This window comes from Myodes glareolus, chromosome 9 (genome assembly GCF_982192425.1).
Source record: "Myodes glareolus chromosome 9, mMyoGla1.1, whole genome shotgun sequence".
Lineage (NCBI taxonomy): Eukaryota > Metazoa > Chordata > Mammalia > Rodentia > Cricetidae > Myodes > Myodes glareolus.
Genome location: NC_142034.1, coordinates 92172547 through 92195706, shown reverse-complemented (window position 1 = coordinate 92195706; position 23160 = coordinate 92172547). Strand labels below are relative to the sequence as shown.

Below are 23160 nucleotides of genomic sequence, written 5' to 3'. Positions count from 1 at the left end.
CTACAGAGAAACCCTGTCTCGAAAAATCAAAAAAAAAAGTTCATAATAGATGAACTTCACAAGGCAGTGGAAGTGGGGGATGGGTACATGCCAAGTAAAATGTCCACAATTTTCCTTCTGAAACATAACTCTGGAACTATCCCTAGAAAGTGATAACACCTTTTCATTGGGGAAAAACTTTGAACATTAGAATTTTATCAAGGTTTCTTCAGAGTCACAATCAGGAGAGTATGATTCTATTTACATAAAATCTAGAAAAGACAGAAGAAAGGAGACCCAGTAGCTCTGGGGATTCGGGTGGAGTAAGAGTATGACTATAAGGGAATACAAAGGAATTTAGGGGATAATCAAAGCAGTTTCTGTACCGATTGTGGAGGTTGTTACACAAATGACTACATGTATTTGTTAAAACTCATACAAACAAGAACTCTTACAGGGCACACTACAAGCAGAGTCGGTTTTGTTGTGTGACAATTGTACCTCAACAAACAGAATTTTTAAAAGAAATCTGGATTGTAACTCAGTGGTTGGGTACTTGCTTGGCATGTGTAAAGCTGAGGGTCTGTACTAAAAAAGATAAATATTAAAAAAGATGAATTCAAAGATTAAAAAAGATAAAGTCAAAGAGCAGGATGTCTCTGAGCAATGGTTCAGATAAACCTTGCACTTCATTCCGCATTTACAGTACATTCCTGTGTGGTTAACAACAGAGAATGTAATGTTAGGTTTCCTCCTTTTCTGACCGTCAAGAAGCGTATACCTACACAGAAATAAGGTCTACGCTACTGCTTATGCCATGTGCTTCATTTTACCCCTGACCAAAGATGTCACAACCATCATACAATTTCACAGTGCAGAACACACTGTGACAATGAAGCTTAGGTTCTTCTCTTAAAAAAAGAAGTGCATGGACAAGTGAGACAACACTTGCTATCCAATTTGAGCCTGACCCCCTAGACCCACACAGTGTATAGAGAACTGACTGCTACAAATTGTCCTCTGACCTCTACATATTACTGTGGCACCCCCACATACACAATAAATAAATATAATGAAAAATTTTAAAACAATGCACAAGATAAGTGTGTTGGGTACACAAATAATAGCTTTGAACTATTTATTTGTGCATATATTTTATTTTCGATTCAAGGATTTTACCTGTTGTAGTTATCAATCACCTTTAGAAAAGAGGCAAGGGTCACATTGTGCCACCAAACAGAGGCATTTTTAACTGGCGCTTGCTTCACAGTGGCTACAAAAAAAAATTACTGGCACGTAGAGATCTCTTACCCCAAAACAGATGGACAACCAAAACAATACTGTGTCCCTACTAGCATCATTCATTACCAGTTTTACACATTTAATTTTACTCTAGTCCAAAGCATAGGAACAGACTTTATTTCACTTCCTCAAGCAATTCCCTTTTCCCTCTATAATTTCCGTATATTCCCTTAGACGGCATCTACCTCTGCCAGTCTGCAGGTCGCAAGATATTTTCATTCATTCAATACTTGGGCAATTTATTTGACATTTCTAAGACCCTGGGAGGAAGAGATTGCCTCAGTTGCACAAGTTAACATGATGAGGAGGGCCTGGTATGATTAGCAGACCTGAGATGAGTCAGGTTTTATGACTCAAGGAGCCTTGCTCTGAGTCCACTTCTCACTCCCCTGCCTAACTGGTTGAATGAACTAAAAGTCTTGCTAACTTTTAGATCAGAGTTACAACAACGTTTATTTCTTCATCCCACCTAAACCAAGTATTAGATTTACTTATGTGTTCAATCTTTTCCCAAGGAGCAGTTAAGATGCCAGCTTTCTGGCCCAGCCTTTGCTAGTAACATGTCCCATAAATTTATCACCACCCCACCCCTAAGTCACAGAGTGTCTCTAGCCATATGCTTTTCAATATAAAGAGCACGGTGACCAAGTAGAATGCAGAAAAATGACATGCTCACATCACTGATCTAACATTCTGGGCCATTCATTTGTCTCTCAAAATATGCCCTAAGAAAAACATTCCTATAACAGAAGTCTCACTACCACCACCAACCAAAAGAATCTGTGGCTAAGTTAAGTTTTACAAAACTATGATCCTGCTTCTCTGGCTGGCCAAGCCACACAGCGCATAAACATATGAAGAGACTTTGACAAAGACTAATGTAGTGGTGCACACCTTTAATCCCAGTACTCAGGCAAGCAGATCACTGTGAACTTGAGGACAGTCTGGTCTACATAGTGAGTTCCAAGTCAGTCAGGGCTATAGAGAGGCTCTGTCTCAAAAAAGAAAGATAATAATAAAAGAGCGAGACCCTGAGAGGATCTGGGGAGGCTGCTCCGTGGTAGCATTAGCTACAGCATACCATGCGGAAGGCCCAAGGTTCCATTCCCAGCACTGCAATGGTAGGGAAGTATTACTGAGAAATTCTAAGAGCAAATTAATATGTACAACTTTAAATTCCATTAAGGTAAGGATTGTATTAATCTCCATATAACTAATACCTAAAATACACAATGTCAAACATAAAACAGACACTAAAACATTTTGATAAATGATTTATTTATTTTTTGACACAAGGTTTCTCTGTAGCTTTGGAGCTTGTCCTGGAACTCATTCTGTCAACCAGGCTGGTCTCGAACTCAGAGATCTGCCTGCCTCTGCCTCCCGAGTGCTGGGATTAAAGCTGATAAATGATTTCTTGAGACCCTTCTCCATCTCCCTTCTTTTCTGGTCTATCACCATAATGATGTAACTCACTCCTTGCTGATATGATAAAAAGGAAGTTAAGCTTGGAGTGGTGGTGTTCACTTTATCATGGTACTTGGGAAGTGGAGGTGAGAGAATCAGTTCAAAGTCACCTGTATATATGAAGTCATAGGCCAGCCTGGACTATAGTAAATAGTGTTTCAAAAACAAAACAATGACAACAAAAAGAAAGTTAAAACATCACATTCACAAAAATTCAAACCACACATCTCTAGTTTGTGCAGACTACAGGTAAAGTCAACTGTGAAAAATGCTCGGTGAGAATTACAAAATAAGCTCTCACTTTTAGGAGAGTGAGCTCTTGTTCTTGAACCATGTAATTTTACAACCCCAAACAGTTGTAGCCAGTCTATAGCACAGACTCTATTAGCATTAGGCAGTTAGTCCAGAGGAGGGGCTGAAACTCTATTTTGCTCCTCTCCTGGAACTTTGCAGGCTCATCAACTGCACGACCATTTGCCAAAAAACAGCACCTGGGAGCTACTCATCACAAAAACTTTGAAAACCAATCACCCAACCCCAGAGTAGTGCTCTGACAGGAATGTAACTAGCCTTGCTTTATTAAGTGAAAAATGCCTTCCTATTTCTCACCCACAATTTACTTTTGCAACTCTGAAGTTGCTGTTCAAATCTTTCCTTCAAGAAAAGAAGTAATTTGCACACCAGAAAAAAATTTAAGACCCAAAGAACTTCTATAAAATTGTGTTAATTTTATGGTTCAAGTACGTCATTCACTGACATCTAGAGCTCTGTCCAAGCATCTAACCAAAAGAGCCACTTCAAGGCAACTGAAAATGAATGTATTTAAATGTCATATTCATCCAGACACTTAGCAGGGTTATCACTTAGATCCAAGATAATGCATAAAGTCACTGCCTACTTGCTTAAGAAGAGCAATCTCACAACCAGGGTTATGCTATGTGACCAAACTACAAAACTTGTATTCTCTGTATCAATCAAAATTCTGAGAAAATGGAAATGATGGTGTGAGGATTGAGAATGATCAGTTCATCCATATGATCTCAAAAATTAAAATGCAAATCCAATATGGTGAGCATGCCAGCATGGTCTGTTAGAATCTCCAGGGAATAAACTGGAAAAAGGTAGAAGACAGCTATCTAAAGCTTCAGATAGTGGCTGCAAATCTGTAATCTAAAAAGGAAGTAACACAGAAGAGGTCCTTTCTCATCTTCCAGCTATGGTGGAATCAGTGTTAAGATGCAGCTTTCTATAAAGATCCTGATGGGGAAGGTCATCAATTCTGTCACTATGAAAATCATAAAGGCTAAAGTCCCACACCCATACCTTCAGGGCCAGCTCTACTGTGCGCCCAGTTGAGGTGTAGGACTACTCTCCTGAGTGCTATAGCTGATCAGGGGCAAGGACAGCCCTAATGCATAACCTCAGGGCCAGTTCTCCCACCTGAAGTTGGGGGGATTCCCCCTTACGGTACTACATGACAGATTAAGTAATGTGGACAGCTCTCCTGCCTGCATCAGGCATTGATGGGTGGGGGAAGATGTAATTTTTAAAAGACCCTTGTGGAGTCAAAAGCTTTCCCAGCTGGGTGCACTGGCTCACATCTTTAATCCCAGCACTGAGAAAGAGGCAGGTGGATCTCTGTGAGTTCAAGGCCACCCTGGGTCTATATAGTGAGTTTCAGAACAGCCAGAGTTATGAGTAGTGAGTAGTAAGTAGTGAGACCTTGTGTCAAGGCAAAAAAGCTTGCCCACCCAAGACCTTTGGTGAACTGTACTCTCATAAAACACAGGACAAGAGTTACCAGACTATATCCTAAAATCCGACAAGCACACTGACTAAAAATGTGAGAAAGTCTGCATCGGAACCAAAGAGTATTCAACAAGAAACATAGCTGGAGACAGAGTTGGCAAAAGCACACAGACACAGGTTCCAAGCAGTCTCAGACACTAGAAAAACCATCCAAAGACAAACCAATGACCTGTGAACCCTATCTGTAAAGGACCACACATCTGAGAGAGCAGGAAGGACCATTGAGAGTTGAGACTGCAACTGGCAACCAGGACAGACTGCATTAAGACTCCACATCCCACCAAGCTCTCCCTTTTAGATTTAATACTTTATTCAATACCCAGTGTCAACAGCACAGTCAGTTCTGTCCTTCTGTTCTCTTACTCCTATTCCTTCAATCCTCTTTCCATATTCTTCCACTCCCAGCCTATATTCTTTTTATTTTCCATTTGATAGGTTTTTTCCAAAGAATATAGGTTAGCCTGATTTGCAGGGTCTCCTTACCTCAATACCCTGAGACCTGGGAATCTTTTAGATTGCATTTCTTTCTTTTTTCTTCCTTCTTTTCTTTCTTTCTTTTTTTTTTTGGTTTTGTTTTTAATTTCTGTTTTTTGAGACAAGGTTTTTCTGTATAGCCCTGGCCATTCTGGAACTCACTCTGTAGATCAGGCCAGCCTCAAACTCAGAGATCTGCCTACCTCTGCCTCCAGAGTGCTAGGATTAAAAATGTGTGCCACCACTGCCTAGCCCTGACTGCATTTCTTTTTATTTATTTATATTGTATTTTGAGTGTTCTGCATGTACACCTGCATGTCAGAAGAGGGCATCAGATCCTATTACAGATGGTTATGAACCACCATATGGTTGCTGGGAATTAAAACTGAGGACCTCTAGAAGAGCAGCCAGTGCTCTTAACTGCTGAGCCATCTCTCCAGCCCCCTGATTGCATTGTTTTATATCTTTCTTTTTCATTCTGCTTTATGTAAACTGACCCACTGTATTTACTTTTTTATTTCACCTTCTCTATTTACTTTCCATTCTTCTATTTTTTCTTTATCAACCCAAAGTAACCATTAACTCTTCTTTTTCCATCCTTCCTCGTCTGACAGAAACTAACATCTTCATTTGTCACGCTGTCAGTATTCCTTATCTCCTAAAACAATAAGAGCTTAAGGGAAATTGTTTCTTGGCTATTCCTATGAATTCACAGTGGGATTATATTTTGCTAGTGACTTTTTTCTGTAGACAGTATTTTATTTTCAGAAGTGCACCAAATAACAGTATAGCAGAGCAAAATGACATCTCAATCCTATTACAACCTAAATTCTTTCAAATGTTTTAAACACTCCTACTGAAAGAACCAGTGATTTTAAAAAGAAAAAACAAAGATAAGCAACAACCTAATCCCTAGGCATATATCCCAATGCAAAAATATGAAAACAAACAAAAAGGGGCACAAGACCCTATAACATTTACCAATCCCACAGTAATGCCCCACAATGACACTGAATTAGATGAAATCCCAAAGAATTCCAGAGAACAATTAAGTATGTTAAAGAAACAAAGAAGACTTAAACAAATTTCTGAATGAATTCCAAAAGAACACAAACAGCTAAATGAAGAAAAGAAGTCAACACAGGATAAGTGCTGGCTAGTTTTTAAATGATAAAAACATACTCATTTATGACCACCAAACTAGCTCTACAGAAGGTATCTGGAGGAATGCTCTGAACTAAAGAGAAAGATAAATCCCATGGAGGGATCGGCCAGTCTTAAAAGGACACATATCGTATTTTCTCTCATTTGGGGTGCCTAGATTTTACACAGATACATAAACCACGTATGTATCTATGACATGAAAGTACAAGTGACACTAGGAGAATAAGGGGAACTAAAAAGGAAGGGGAAGACTGGAAGGAAAGGACAGTAGTCAGGCAGTGGTTTTCAACCTTCCTGATGCTGCCGCCCTTTAATAAGTTCCTCATGATGTAATGATCCCCCATCATAAAATTATTTTTGTTGCTATTTCATAACTGTTATTCTGATACTGTTATGAATCATAATATCAGTATTGGATATGTAGGACATCAGATATGCTATCCCCAAAGGGGTCACCACTCACAGGTTGAGAACTGCTGAGGTAAGGTATGAAGGGAATATATTCAGTATATATTCTTGTGTGTAGATGTGGGAGAGAGAGGGAGAATATGAATAAGAATATCAAAGAACTACAAACAAGGATTGGGAGTGTATTGCAGTGATAGACCATTTCTCTAGCATATTTAAGTTCCTAGCGGTTTGTTCCCAGAACCTCAAAATTACATTCAGACAGTCAGAAACCAACAAATTAAGTAGATTCTTACCTATCAACACTCAACAAAATTACAAAGTTAAGTGTGGTATGAAAATACTTCTAATCCAGAACTTGGGAGAGTGAGACAGGAGGACACAAGTTCAACGCCAGACTGATGTACAAAGTAAATTTCAGGCAAAAAAGACCCTGAAGTCCAAGTGAGATGGGAAGGTGGTCTATGACACTGTGGGTGCCAGACTTGGAAGTAAGATGGGAAGGTGGTTCATGGACTTGGAGCAGACTTTAAGCAACAAGCTATCACTAAAGATAAAGACGAGCTGTGCATATTGATAAAAGACAATTCATCAAGAAGATATAAAACTTAGAAATGTGCCTACATCAAAACACCTAACTATATAAAGCAAATAGTAACATTACTAACAAGAAAAATGAGTAATTTAGTGATGACGCAGTACTCCCGTCTTTGCTAAGGGATAGATCAAAAGAATGAATAAGGGTACAGCAGACTTGAACAACATTAAAGCAAAATTGACATACACAAAAGCTTCCATCCCACAACAGTGATTTAGAGAATAAAGAGCATTCTACAGGACAAACTAGAGCATTCTATAGGACAAACTGTCATGCTACAAAACTAGTATGAAAAACCTATGAAGAATGAAACATATCTTTTTTTTATTTCTGACAACACACACACAAAAAACATAACAAAAACCAAATGTATTTTAAAAATTTAATGCCAGTCATGATGGTTTTTGTCTATAATCCCAGAATTCAACTGGCTGTGGCAGGAGGATTGGAAAAACCTGTGCTACATAGCAAGTACCAGGCCAGTCAGGACAGTACAGCAATACCCTGCAGAAAGAGGGAAAACAGGAGGGGGGAACACATATGTACTACAGAACAACAGCAAGGACCAACTGAAGATCTTTTTCCTTAATTCTTTTTACACAAGTGTAGAGCACTACATATTTAATGCACAAAAGTTGTTTGGTTTAGGAAGAGCTTAAGTAAAAAGTACCTTAACTTTAATGTGGAGAAAAATAACAGAGGAAGAAGAGAAAGTGGTACAGAGAAGGAAATAAGAGAAGGTAGAAGAGAGAGGAGGGGAAGGAAGAAGGAGAAAGTGAGGAAGAGACAGAGGCGGAAGGAGAAGGCCATAGATCCAAGTCAAATAACAAAACCGATAGAAGAAAACATGGGGGAAGCTTCTTGATATTGATCTGGTTGATGAAGATCTTAGGGGTAAGACTCCGCAAGCATAGGTGATGAACTAGAAACAGGAATGGGGTTTTATCAAACTAAAAAGCTTGAAAACAACAAAACCAACCAAAACAGTGAAGAGACAGTCTATAAAACACAATATGTGCTAACAGTATATCCAATATTGTGTTACTATCCAAATAAAAACCAAATTTAAAAATAGGATAAAGGACTTAAGTAGGTATTTCCCCCAAAATATCCAAATGATGAGCGAGTATATGAAAACATTCTCAAGATTACTAATTATCAACAAAAACCAGAGAGGAACTATACCACACTGGTCACAATGATTCATCTGAGGTTGGACAGCAACTGTTGTCAAGGAGATGGGGAAGAGAAAACCCTTGTTTCATTGTCAGTGAAAACGTAAACTGGTATAATCATTTTGGAAGTTCTTCGAAAAAGCTTAAAATAACCTAGCATGTCAGCATAAACCTGTAATCCCAGGGCTCTGGAGGCTGTGTGGCAAGAGGACACCAAGTTAGAGACCAGTCAAGGTTACATACTTCAGGGCCAATCTAAAGTAGATAGTCAGACCGTAGCTCAGAAAAGGCAAGCCAGAGCCTGGGGGATGTGGCTCAGTGGTATGGAACTTGTCTAGTACATACAATGGCCAGGGTTTGATGACCAGTATAGAAAAACAAAACAAAAACAACAAAGAAACTTAAGGGCTACAGACATAGCTCAGTGGCAGAGTATAGGTGCCCAGTATAGAATATACAAGGCCCCGAGTTTGAGCACCAGCATCTAAAATAGCTAAATAAAAGTAAAAATACCAAATGATCCAACAACCCTACTTCTCTGAAAGAGGGCTGGAGAAATGGCTCAATTCTCAAGAGCACGTTCTGCTCTTTCTGAAGACCCAAGTTTGATTCCCAGTATCCAGGGTCAGGAGGTTCACAACTGCCTGTAACTCCAAGTACAGGGAATCTGACACCTCTGGCCTCTGAAAGCACCTGATCTCAGGTGAACATACCCACATGCAGACACACACCCACATAATTAAAAAAAATTAAATTTATTTTGTATGTATGAGTATTCTGCCTGCATGTACATATGCACACCACATGTGTGCCTGGTGTTCAAAGAGGTCAGAGGAGGGCATTGAACATCCTAAACTGGAGCTACAAATGGTTATGAGCCACTGCTTGGGTGCTGAGAGCTAAGTCCAGGTCCTCTGCAAGAGCAACAAAAATGCTCCTAACCCTTGAGCCATCCTTCCAGCCTCTCACAAACATAATTTAAAATAATAAAAATAAATTTTCTGTTTTGTTTTAAAAGACCATGTGTGTACCTTTAACCTCAGCACTCAAGAGGCAGAAACATAGAGATCTCCTGTGAGGTGGAGGCCAGGGTGGTTTGCACAGTGAGTTCAGATCAGTCAGAGATACATACTAAGCTCATGTCTCAAAAAAAAAAAAAGTTCTTGAAATCTACATGCACTCTTCTATTCACCACACTTCCTAACATCCGAGGCAAAGGTAGAGACAGAGACACAAAACTTTATGTATGCAAATATATACAACATTACTTATCCTTTAAAAAAAAAGATTTATTTATTTATTTATTTATTTATTATGTATATAGTGTTCTGGGCACCAGATCTCATTATAGATGGGTGTTTACCATCATGTGGTTGCTGGGAATTGAACTGAGTTCCTCTGGAACAGCAGTCAGTTCTCTTAACCTCTGAGTCATCTCTCCAGCCCAAGATTCATTCATTCATTCATTCATTATGTATTCAGTGTTCTGCCTGCATGTATCCCTGAAAACCAGAAGAGGGCACCAGATCTCATTATAGATGGTTGTGAGCACATGTGGTTGCCGGGAATTGAACTCAGGACCTTTGGAAGAGCAGGCAAAGTTCTTAACCACTGAGCCATCTCTCCAGCCCCTATATTACTTATCCTTTAAGGCTTACATTTATGATAAGATAAATTTACTTGTGATGTCAAGTAAAGTAGCATAGGAAGAGAAAGACGATTGCAAAGTCTTCATATGTGGAATCTGAAGTCAAACATAACAAAGCAGAGAGCATGGTTGCCAGGTGCTAGAGACCTGTGGACATGTGAAATGTTGGTCAAAGAGCAATATCTGTTTTGCAGAATAAATCTAGAGATCTAATTTACAGACAGCATAGCTCATGTAATTAATACTATACTGCTGGGCTGGAGAGATGGCTCAGAGGTTAGGAGCACTGGCTGTTCTTCCAGAGGTCCTGAGTTCAATTCCCAGTAACCACATGATGGCTCACAACCATCTATAATGAGATCTGGTGCCCTCTTATGACATGCAGGCAGAATACTGTATACATAATAAATAAATAAGTCTTTAAAAAAAAGGGCTGGGCAGTGGTGGCACACGCCTTTTAAAAAAAAATACTATACTGCTAACAGAGTAGGTCTCAAAAAAAGAAAAGAATATAATTATGTCAAGTGGTAAGTGTTAATTAGCATGTAATAACCACAATATAATAAATACATATCCGCTGGGTGGTGGTGGCACACGCCTTTAATCCCAGCACTCGGAGGCAGGCAGATCTCTGTGAGTTCGAGGCCAGCCTGGTATACAAGAGTTACTTCCAGGACAGGCGCCAAAGCTACAGAGAAACCCTGTCTTGAAAAACCAAAAGTACATACACACACACACACACACACACACACACACACACACAAATATCAAGCTGTTTATCTTAAACAGATCTCAATGAAGTGGCACAAAGTCAAGGAAAAGGAAGATCACAACCAATATGGCATGAGAGCAGAGCCATTGTGTGCCTTGAGACACTGAGATTTATTGAACTGCATAACTGGAGAAGGAAATTCCGACCCCACATTTCCATCCCCTTTACCTGTCAATCCTCTATGTGCGTACATTCCCCTTAGCATTCAATCCTAATTTTATACAAGAATCTCCATTTAGATCTAATCTGCTAGAATTTAAGTGCCACACCTGAACAGCGAATGGAGCTACAGAAACTACCCTTACTATACCCAGGCAAATTTCCCCTAAACATCTCACTGCAGATTTTATCAATGTACTGTGAGAAAAATGGTCCTGAGAAAGAGGGAAAGACAATTCTATCCAGATTATCTAGGATTCTAAAGTAAACCAAAGAAAAAAGGTATAAAACCATTCCCTCCACCTTAAAATTGAAGTACTTTTTACTTATTTAAAAACTACCCAAATCTGATCGGGCAGTGGTGACGCACGCCTTTAATCCCTGCACTCAGGAGGTAGAGACAGGTGAATCTCTGTGAGTTCAAGGTGAGTCTGGTCTACATAGTGAGTTCCAGGACAGGCTTCAAAAATATACAGAGAAACCCTGTATGAAACACCTCTCCCGCCCAAAATGAAAAAGAAAACCTATCCAAATCAAACAACTTGTGGTATCAAATAAATCTAAGCACCTGAATTTTTAAAAATTTCAAAACGGAAAAACTTTCATAAATAGAAGTACTTTGGAAGGATATAGCTCAGTGGCAGGCTTACCTAGCATGTGTGAAGGCCAGGGTTTAACCCAACACTGCTGCAGCCATATCCACCCATTTGTGCATGCATGCATACAAGGAGTGCTGCACTAGTTATGACAGAGTTTCAGAATAATGTCAACATTTAGAGTGCCTGAAATGCCAGCAATCACCATTTTAAACAAAGGGGCTCTTTGATAACTTACGAAGTTTCCTTTTTATCTAATTTTATGCAGAACTAATTTTGAATAGGGCGGTGATGGCACACACCTTTAATCCCAGCACTTGGGAAGCAGAGGCAGGAGGATCTCTGTGAGTTCAAGGCCAGCCTGGTCTATAAGAGCTAGTTCCACAACAGGCTCCTAAGCTACAGAGAAAAACCCTGTCTCGAAAAACCAAAAACTAATTTTGAAGCAAGTAACTTTTGCTTAAACTTAACTTCTTTGTGCAATTTTAACTGTGTGTCACTTGGCCATAACATTTTTATAAATAGTGTCAGCCAATAGTGGCTACAGTCCAAACATGTAGATGTTAAGGTGATGCAGCTCCCCACAGAGTCTGTTTCTTTTTCTCTTTCATTTACATGTACTGTACACTAAATGAAGCATCCTCCTTCACGCTCTTAGCCGTGTTTTTTTCTTTGTTGCTTTTTAAAAAATTTTTTTATAATTTATTTATTTGTATTTTATGTACACTGGTGTTTTGTCTGCATGTGTATCTGTGTGAGGGTGCTGTATGCCCTGGAACAGGAGTTATAGACAGTTATGAGCTGCCACGTAGGTGCAGGTCCAGCTCCCAACCACTGAGCCATCTCTCTCCAGCTCCTATTTGTTGCTTTTTAGAGACAGGCTTTCATTATGTAGTCCTGACTGGCCTGGAACCAACTACATAGACCAGCCTGACCTCAAACTTGTGATCCTCCTGCCTCTGTCTCCAAGTGGTGGGATTATAGGCATGCACCACACTTGGTCTAGTATATATTTTCTTACTAAAATACAGCAGACACAAAGAAAAGGCTTGCCTTTAAACTGTTCACTAGGTAGGCTTTTGCTGGGTATAAGTATGAGTGATAAGAGCTGACATCACTTGGCTCACTATTCTACATGCACCTTAGCCACAGGAGGAGGGCAAGCAAAACAGAGCAATGTATTTTAAATCTTCATTTAAGTGTTCAGGAGGGTGGCAAAGTAGGTCACTTAACAAAAAATGATTAAGAATAAGTATTCAAAGAATCAAGACACAAATTATGACATAGGCACAAATGATCGTAAGCGTAAATAATGGTTTTAGAACTATGTGAATAGAAAGATACTTTTGATCTAAACAAAGACACAGTTATTTAATCTACCAAATAAACAAATAAACGATCCAAAAAGCCTTCTATCTCAAACAGTAAATAGAAAGGTCAATTTAATAAGCTGCAGAGTTATACCTGGTTCAGAGAATGTGTCGCTAATATCATCATCTCTGTCATCCTCATAATCCTCTTCTTCCTCCTCCTCCTCTTCATTTTCAGAAAGCTCATGTTCACTGCCAAACCCTTCATCATGGTCTTCATCATCAATATCATCTTCATCATCCTCATCATCTTCAGGACTGCATTTGGTTAGCTGTTCTCTCATGTTGTCAGAGACAAAAAGAGAATAATTGTGCTCTTCTTTTTTCTGGGATGACTCTGAAACAGAAGCGCTGGCAGAAAGGCTGCCACTCTCTGCTGTGGCAACTGACCCAGGACCACTCTGGGACAGAGAACTAAGTAATAGCTCCTGGGATTCTTTGAAAGGCAAAGCTGGAGTGCCATGACCCCGATGAGGCTCCATTCCCCTTTTCTCCTGTCTCTTAGCCACAGCTCCACAATAGCACGTGTTCTCCTTGGTTGCATCTGTATGTGCCTGGCTCAGGAAAGGCCGGCCCTGTTGTACAGGGTTGATCTTGACCTTTGCTTTTTTTACATAGTCTTTACATTCAACATGAAAATTTACCTTTTCATTATGATACAAGTTGGTCTTCACCATGATCTGTGTGCTTGAAGTAGGTTTACTTGCTTTTTGGACACAATCTGACAATGGGACCTCAGCCTGAAGTGTCTTTGAAGAACACACAGGGGCAGCTGCTCTACTTGTGATCTTTTTACTAGGGAATGATGGGGGCAAGGGATTTTGTTTGACACTGAAGAGTGAATCGGGATAATAAAGGGAATCAGAAATAGACTGAGAGTCCTCACTATTAAGCTGGGCCAAGGTTGGAGTTTTACTTATGACCTCTTCATCTTGGTAAGGGCTAGAAAAGTCATCAAGACCCAGGTAGTCCACTTCTTTTGTCCCCCAGATGTCACAGCTGGTTAGTTTGGTGTACTTAGTTAAGTCTTCACAGTATGTATCCCACTGTTCCCAGTTTGAGGTTAAAGCATCCTCATTATCCAGGACATCTGTGAAAGACTCCAGATTTTCAATGTCTTTGCAGTCTTCCAAAGAAAGGAAGTTGTCTCTAGGATTCTGTTGATAATTCATCTCTCTATCCTAAGGAAGGTTTAAAATGGGAAATCACATACCATGCTTTAGGAAGAAAATATTCACCTCCATCCATACCTGCAAATATCAAAACAAATACTCTACCTCTGGTCTGTTTTAAGGTAAAAGCTACTGACATGATACCTTCCCCTTACATCTAAACACCTTCATTTCATTGGACAAGAAAAAGTGGGAAAATACACTCTTTGAAAAACTAAAGTATGGGTCCAAACATCAAAGCCTCTTGTGATCTTAGAAGTTCTCTTTAGAAATTAAGTTCAAATAAGAAGCAAATATTGAAGACCTAATCTTCATTACAGAATACCTCAACTTAAGGAGGAAATTAAATATAGAGGCAAAGAGCCCAGAGACTGCCAAAAGTTGACTGTAAAATTGTAAAACCTAGGTACTATTTCTTGGTATGGGAAGTTAGATATCCCTCACACACTGCAAAGATGTGACTTTACAATGTAGCAAAAACATGCATAGAGTGGTAGCACACACCATTAATGCACTCAGACGGGAGAAACAGGACTGTCTCTGGGAGTTTGGGGCCAGGCTGGTTTACATAGTAAGTTCCAGGCTAGCCAGAGTTAAATGGTAAAACTGTCTCAAAGAAAAATAAAATAAAATGTAGTTACATTCTACAGTCATGGAAAAAGAAGTTGAGCCCTAATGCACTAACACAAAAGGCTATCTATCACACATTTTTATGTTTAGAAAAAGCAAACTCCAGCTAAAAGAAGGCTCAGTGGGTAAAGGCTTGACGCCAAGCCTGACCACCTCAATCAAACCCTGGGATCCACATGATGCAAGGAGAGAACCATCACATACACACAGACTAAATAAATTGGGGGGGAGAGCAAACTAAAGTACACACGTATATTATTCATTCAAAGTAAAAAATATATTCAAATGTGTACATATTCATCCTATCTGCTGGCATTAGTTACCTTTAGGGGAAAATCTGAAGAGTGGAGGCTCAGAAAGGGAATGGATTTTCAGTTTTCTAGTTTACTTTGTTCCACTGAATTTATAGTTTGCATTTATTTTTTGTTGGACTGTGCATGTATGTCTGTTTGTGTGAGTAGCTTCACTTAAGTAGTTTATATATACCATACCCCAGTTTTATTAGATATAAAATTCAATTGTTTTTTAATGAATTCATAGATGTGCACTCAAATTCACAATTTTCAGCATTTCTGTGTTGTTTAAATTACAATTAAAATTATATTGGGGCTAGAAAAAAAATGGCACAGCAGTTAAGAGCACTTACTGCTCTTCTAAAGGAACCAAGCCAGTTTCCCAGCACTGTTGTCTGGAAGCTCACAACCACCTTTAACTCTCAGCTCCAGGGAGATTTGACACCTCCACAAATTTGGGCACCTTCACTCATGTGCACTGTTAAAATATAAATTATTTTCCCCCTTTGGGCTAGGCATGGCAGCATAAGACTTTAATCTCTGCACTCACGAGGCCAAAGTAGGCAGGTTATCTGTGAGGTTTGAGGCCAGCCAGTCTACATAGAAAGCTCCAGGTCAGCCAAAGCTACAAAGTGAGATCCTGCCTTAAAAAAAAATAAAGAAATAAAAAAATAAAGAAAAGGTGGGGTTGCAGAGATGGCTACAGTTAAGAGCACTTGCTGCTCTTGAAAAATACCTCGGCTCCATTCCTAGCATCCACATGGTGGCTCACAAATGTCCAGTTCCACAGAATCAGACATCCTCTTCTGGCTTCTATGGACACTGCGTACATGTAGTGCATAGTACCCCATACAAAAAATAAATTATTTTTTCTCCATGGGAATTTTGTAACTACCTCAGAAACCTGGAGAAGCTTGGAGCTGCTAATTTGTCTTACCATCTCTTACCACACATCTTATGTATGCACCAGTCCTTAGTTTGTGAGCTAAAAAGCCCTTTAATACACAGCTTGCTTTCCTCATGAACAAGGAGACTTGAGGACAGATAACTTCTTCAAATGCTACTTTAATCAATTTGAGTATCTTTCAGAAATTACTAGACTTAGTCACAAGAATCAGCCTGACTCCTAGTTACATCCTTTTCCTTTTCTTAAAACCTATTCTGTATGGCCCCCATAATCCTCCTTCCTCAGCCTCTCAGGTAATGGTTTTACCTGTGTGAGCCTCCATATCATGTACATTATTTTCTCTTTTCAGACATTTATAAATAAAAACTCTATGACATCATTTTGATCTCAAATCAATTAAAACTAAAACCAAGAAAAGTTGCTTACCAGCTCATACATGAAATCTGGATCAGAACTGTTGGCTAAGAGATCTGTGCTCATCAAAGTCTGTTCTGAAAAGGTGTGGCTTCGAAAGGCATCCCCAAAAGGCGGGTCCATTCCGCTTACGCTGGGCTACAACAAAACCATTTTCACTTTAGGTGGTTAAAGACAGCTTCAAGTCCAACTTACTACACACGCCTGTCCTTATCCCAGCACGTAATTTATTTCAGGAAATAATTCTGTCTCTTCTGTAGGGCACACCAAGAGTTTTAACTAGCACTGAGCATGGACCTGTCTGTGAGGAAAATAGCCAAGATGTATAGAAAAAAGTCAGAACAGCGATTCTTAAAGACAACTCCTAAAAACTGAAGCTGGGTCACTAGAGACGGCATTTGTTTGTTTGTTTATTTGGCTACTTATTTTTTAAATTTTATAAACATTTCTTAAAATCTTTCTCTAACAAGACTGTTCTAATTTCCCTAAACTAGAAATGTTCTCCTGTTTTTTTAGGGCTGAAGCAGTAGTAAGTCAGATTTAACTATATTCCTGAATCCAATATCTTACTATCCCCCAAAAAAGATAATCTTGGACATCTTTTTATAATTTTGAGGGGTGGGAGAGAGATGTGGAGGTCAGAGGTCAACTTGCAGAAGTCAGTTCTCTCTTTTCATCATGTGGGATAGGAGACTAAACTCAAGCCAATCAGGCTCTGTGGCAAGAGCCTTTAACCCACTGAGCCATCTTGCCAGCCCAATTTAGGTATCTTCAGTCTAACCAACATGAACAACACAATAGCCTCCTAAGTCTCCAAGACACAGCGAGAAAAGTAGACTTGATCTTCAGATTTCTCTCTCTCCTTTTTACATTTCATCATCTATCCAAACCACCTCAGCTATACACCCTGGCTCAAAAAAAAGCCACATTCTGAAATGAAACTCCAATAAAGAAATGAGGCCAGGTGGAGGTGACACATGCCTTTCTTTAATCCCAGCACTTGGGAGTCAGAGGCAGGCAGATCTCTGTGAGTTTGAGGCCAGTCTGGTCTACAGAACATCTCAGCTCTAAGACAGGCTCCAAAGCTACAGAGAAACCCTGTCTCGAAAAAAAAAAAAAAAAAAAAAAAACAAAGAAAAGAAAAAAGGAAGAAGAAAGTAAGAAACACTACAAACATTCTTCTTACTCTTCCACGATGTGGTGCAACAAAGAGTTCTATAAGGCATTAGTGGTCTATGCACCTACTTTCCTCCTTCTACACCGCTCATCTACCCTGACATGCCTTCTCACTGCTCTCCTAGCTACTTCCACATCAGCTGCTTTGTTTTGTTATAGTTTCCCCAGACCTTCTAAAACTTTGGGGTCTTTCTTCCTAGAAAAATTTTGTTTAAGAAACAAGTTTTAGAGTCCTAATTCAAGTAGTCAAAAACCAGCAAACCATACCTTGTTTATTTAGACACAAACTCTAAAAAGGGACATGTGGTCCTTTTGTCACAGCTCTTGGGATGGACACCAGCCTCTGGTCTTTTAAGTATCAGTTACCAAGTTCTCTTCCTTACATTCTGCTGCAAAGTCACTAAACCATCTCAACAGTTATTTTAGCCCTGTGCTCAGGGAACAGTCCTACACAGTCCCTCCTAGGTGTCCCTAACTGTTCATTATTTCTAGATTTCTTTCCAGCACTCACTCTGGGAATGGGGGTGAAAATTAACCATGAGAAAGGAAAGGGGGAAAGTCTGAATAAGAAGAATGGGGACAAATAAGCTTCCAGTTCTTATGTCAGTGATTGCCTCAAACCCAAAGAGACCAATTAAAAGGAGTTGTCTCAGCTTGGTGTATGTCTATGATTTAGGTATTTTCAGGACCAAAGCAGTAAGACTGCTATATTGAAACCAGTTTCACCTACACAGCAAGATCAGTTCAAGAAAGAGAGAATGAGAATATGAATATGAATGAGAACATATACCACTCTTAGACATGTTTACAGAATATATAGATGTGTGTGCTTCCATGTGTAAAACAGAATCACCACTTTTGAACTGTTGTAAAAGGAAAGGAAGAGTTGGGAAGCAAAATACCAGAATAAAAAACGGGATTTGGGTGGCAGATTAAATTTCTGGGTAATTCATTCTGTCCTCATAAACAGAGATTCAGCAACTAACCTACTTACTCACCATGCTCCTTGTGTCGAGCTCATTGAAATATTCAAGGCTACAGCAAATGAGGAACAAGAGAGCATGTACTCACATCTAGGTGAGTGCGGAAATAAGCTGTCTTTGAAGCTAGTGTGTCAAGCTGTGTTAAGATGCAGAAAGGGCAACACTATGCCCTTTCTACCAGCAGAGAGAATCAAACTGCACACTCCTCCACATGTGGTTTACCTGAGGCATTTCCAAGCCCAGATCCTGTGAGTCCAATTCCAAACTTCTTCTTTGTCTTGTTTGTAAATTCCTTTCCAGCTTTACTTTTAATTCCAAGATCAAAGATGATTCTCACAATAAACAGCACGTTTTCCCAGAATGCCTTCAGTTCAATTGCTTGGGTCACCACTTTTTTTAAAAAAAAATTATTTTGTAGTTCTGTCAAATAACAGAAAGTAATTTCACTGAGCTCCATTGAAAACAAGTTGACTTTTCAAAAAAACATTAAGAACACTGTGCTTTAAATAAGTCTTACAGTTGAATTTTCAAGAATTTTTTTCATTTTGTAGTATCTACTATTCTGAAGTATACCCTTTAACATTGTTTATTTCTAAAATAAGGTTGGTCTATAATCACTTAGCAGCTGAAAGCAATGACATACACCTATAATCCCAGCATTCTGGAGATGAGATAAAAAAAGATCATAAGTTTGGGCTACCCTGAGTTACAGAAAGTTTTAAGCCAGTCCAGGCTACTCAGAAATATTCCATATCAAATAAGCAAGCAAGTAAATAAATAAATCTGTAACAGTCTTTTTAAAACACGTTGATATATCCCTCATCCTTTCTGTGATTTGAAAACTATTTTAGAGTCAAGCTCTCATTCCCTCCATCATCTTGTGAAAGCCCATCATAACATTTACTATATACTGACTGTGAAAGTGGACTCCAGTTTCATCTCTTGTAACTCTACACCTGTCATAGAAACAGGAAGAAAATTTAACATACCTTCTACATTAAACATCACATCTGTAAGTTCACGAACATTATCCTTTAATTTATACATAAAAGCTGTCCTTTAAAAGTTACTATTCTAGCCGGGCGGTGGTGGCGCACGCCTTTAATCCCAGCACTCGGGAGGCAGAGGCAGGCGGATCTCTGTGTGTTCGAGGCCAGCCTGGTCTACAAGAGTTAGTTCCAGGACTGGCACCAAAAACTACAGAGAAACCCTGTCTCAAAAAAATAAAAAAAAAAAAGTTACTATTCTAGGCTACAAGGCACTCTCTAGTTACTGCCCAGTCCAGTGACTTCATGAAGTATACTCAAACTATCGCCCCCAAAGAAAGAAAAAATTGCTCCATTTTTAATGGCTGGCATGTGGTAAACGGGACAAGAACTACCTTGCACAGTATTTCCAAGGGGTAGGCTAAGCTGACTGCAATCACCAGGAGTAAGAAAGTGGAGGCTTTCTTCCCTTGTTTATGAAAACCTTAATGGAGAGAAACTGAAAAGCTACACCCAACTGCATCCTTTCTGGAAAGTGATTCTCAGAGTATGATCCTAGAACCATCAACATCCACCCAGATGCATTAGAAATGCAGAATCACAGGCCTTAACCTTACCAGTAGAACATAAACTGAAGGTGTGGAGCTCAGCAGTGCACTTTAATAGACCCTCCTGATCTCCCTAGGGGCTAAGAACCAGTGACCTGCTCCTGTTTTCATTCAGTTCAGACACAATATCACTTCTTTAAAAGAAAAAGAAAAGAAAAAAAGAAAAGAAAAGTCATCACTCCTTAAATTGAACTGTCTTCTTAAGTTCTCACATTCAGGAGAATAGAGGACAAGAGAGGAACACTGTTCAAGACTGACTGCTTGAACAAATGAGAGAAGAGACTAATTGTTCTACTTAATTAGGCTAATGAATTAACAGTCATTTGTATTTCCTGGATGTCTGTTGGCCCTTTCACAGCTGGCTCTCACATCTGCTTATACTGGTTCAGCTGAGGAAACATAGGCAAACGTGGCAGGTCCAGAAACAGAGTCCACAATGCTTTTCAGTCCAGTCAACAGTCTAAGACAGCAGTTCTCAATCTGTGGGTTGCAACTCCTTTGGTCTTTGACAAATCTCTATCTCCATAAATATTGACATTACGATTCATAAGAGTAGCAAAATTAAAGATATGACGTATCGACAAAAATAATTTTATGATTAGGGGTCACCACAACATGAGGAACTGTATTAATGGTCACAACATTAGGAAGGTTGAGAACTACTGGTCTAAGGAGATAAAATATTATGCAGAACCCTGACAGACAAGCTTTTTTTTTTTTTTTTTTTTTGCTCAGGTAAAATGATGGGGCCCTGCAGGTATATAGCCTTCTACTACTCTCCCTCTGATTACTGTGGGAAGAAACTCATGTCATCTTTTCTAGACTTATTATTTAGTTCCAAGAAGGCAATTCTTCATGCTACGCCTCTCAACTAAATTGACTAATAAAATCCTGGCAATCTGCATAGCCTGACTATGGGGCTGTTACTTACTAAAATCTGAAACTTACCATTACATGCACCAAGGTTTGAAACTGTGGGAAGAATGAAGTCCTAGTCAACATATACTTACTGGTGTCTACTAATGATGCTACCCTAATAGCCTGATCTAGCAGAGAAGCCAAAAAAGGGCAGACTTTGTTAGTCACAGTTTTCACTTGGATATTACACAGCACTGGATGATAACAATTTTAGGGCTCAGTTTTGTCATTTCTAAAAAGGGAGAAAAGGAAAGAGGAAAGGAAGGAAAGGGAAGGAAAAGAAAACACATAATTGGTATGATGTCATGTTAGTAATGCCAGCTACCCAGAAAGTCTGAAGTAGAGAGCAGTGAATTCAAGGCCAGCTTGGGAAGCATACATAGCAAGAGACTCTAGCTCAGAGAGAGGGAGAGAGGGAAAGAAGGAGGGAGGAAGAAAAGACAATGGATTATATGACACGAAAGCAGAAGGGGGGATTATTTAGAAGTTGAATGAATAGAACACTGGGAGAAATTGATAAGAACGAAGTAAAATTACACATATATACAAAAGCGGTTTAATAAAACACATTACTTTGTACTCAAAGGCTGACCAGATAGTTTAGTGGGCAAAGGCACTTGCTTCTCAAGCCTGAGTTTCATCCACAGATTAAGAAGTGACTTCAAAAAGTTGTCCTCCCAACATCCACATGTACTCCTTGAAGCATGTACGTGAGAGTGCAAACACACACACACACACACAGTGTGAGAGAAAAAATTTTTTTAAAACTTGAAAGCCAAGGATAGGGTATGGTGCACAAAGTTTTAATACCAACTCCTAGGAGATAGAGGCAGGCAGATCTCCTTGAGTTCAGCCAGCCTGTCTACATAGTGAGTTCCAGGTCTGCCAAGGCTACACAATAAAACCCTGCCTTAAAGTAAAATTTTATCTTATCTCTTACATCTGCAGTACAGGCTATTTTTCCTTAATTATGTAACAACAGTGGAAGATACAAGTATCTTCTCTAAGAATTACCATCACACAGCATCTCCCATGAGACACTGCTCTAAAACTGTATCATCTAATCCTCTTCCAGGTAAAAGATAAACAAGGAAGTGGCTGCAGTTTCCCAATCACTCCTCCTTTTGCTCACAGCATTGGCTTACCAGTTCTCAGGGAAGTTATGTGCATTTATCAGGGGAGACAAAACTGGACCATCAGCAAATCTGCCAAAAGAGGTTCTGGACCTGGGGTTTTTTTAAAAAAAAAATTTAGCAACTTTTTCTAGGTATCATCTGCACTGGAGCCCAGCTCTGTTGAGACAGGGATGGTACCTGAAGAAAAGATAGTTCCAATCTCTTTTACAGCCCTGCCAGGTCCAGCTCTCGGTCTTTGGTTCTCTAGACACAGGTTACTATGCACGTCAGACAGGGCAACAGCTAAAGTAAGATAGTACACACAGTCAAAAGACAGCTTAGAGAAGTTCATCCCTAGCTCCATACAACAATTCATCATAAATGACTTCAAAAACAAAACCCAAGAGTTAACTGGTGAGCTCCAAGCCCCTCTGCCCCTGAAAGTTTTGGCTAATCCCTAGTCACATCAAGAAACACAGAAGCCTCTTTATAGACTAATTGAAATGTGGTGGCTCATGCCAATAATCTCAGCACTTGGGTAACTGAAGCAGGAGGATCATTGCTCAAATTTCAGGCTAATCTGGACTACATAACAAGTCAATGTCAGTCTGTCTCTCAGCATAAAAAAGGAAAGAATCACACACACACACACACCCTCTTTAAAATGAGTAAGCAGATCTACACATGACAGTTAGAATCCATTTATACTGCAGTAGTTTAGGCCACTCACTCCTTTTCGTAACTCGAAAATAGCTCCCCTCAGTAGTGAACTGCCTTCTGAGTCATCCAACATCACCAGAGCAATATTTAAGATTTTTAACACACCCAATTGTATAGCTATTATCTACAAAATGGAAAATAACAAGTGTTGAAGAGGACAGGAATAATCAGAACCCTCATGAACTGCAAGTAGAGATGTAAAATGGTACAGATAGTAAGGGAGAGTCTGGCAGTTTCTCAGTAAGTTTAAAGGATTATCACATGATCCAGAAAACTCTATTCTTGACTTAAACAGCAAACACCCACATTCATAGCAG

The 23160-nt window shown here is 39.4% G+C and overlaps 1 protein-coding gene across 5 annotated transcripts in view; it reads right to left on the bottom strand.

Moving 5' to 3' along the window:
• Positions 1 to 23160, bottom strand: part of Crebrf (CREB3 regulatory factor) — an 80725-nt gene that overhangs the window by 21549 nt on the left and 36016 nt on the right. For 4 of the 5 annotated variants that reach the window (XM_085694832.2, XM_087910717.1, XM_048436043.3 and 1 more), the window contains 3 exons: positions 18719 to 18916; positions 16350 to 16475; positions 13016 to 14102 (listed from right to left, as the gene is read on the bottom strand). In XM_085694832.2, coding sequence (XP_085550958.1) covers positions 13016 to 14102; positions 16350 to 16475; positions 18719 to 18727 — 1222 coding nt within the window. In that variant the 5' untranslated portion in view covers positions 18728 to 18916. Of the gene's footprint in view, positions 1 to 13015; positions 14172 to 16349; positions 16478 to 18718; positions 18917 to 23160 lie in introns of those variants that run through there. The other variant, XM_048436046.3, reaches the window with a different exon arrangement.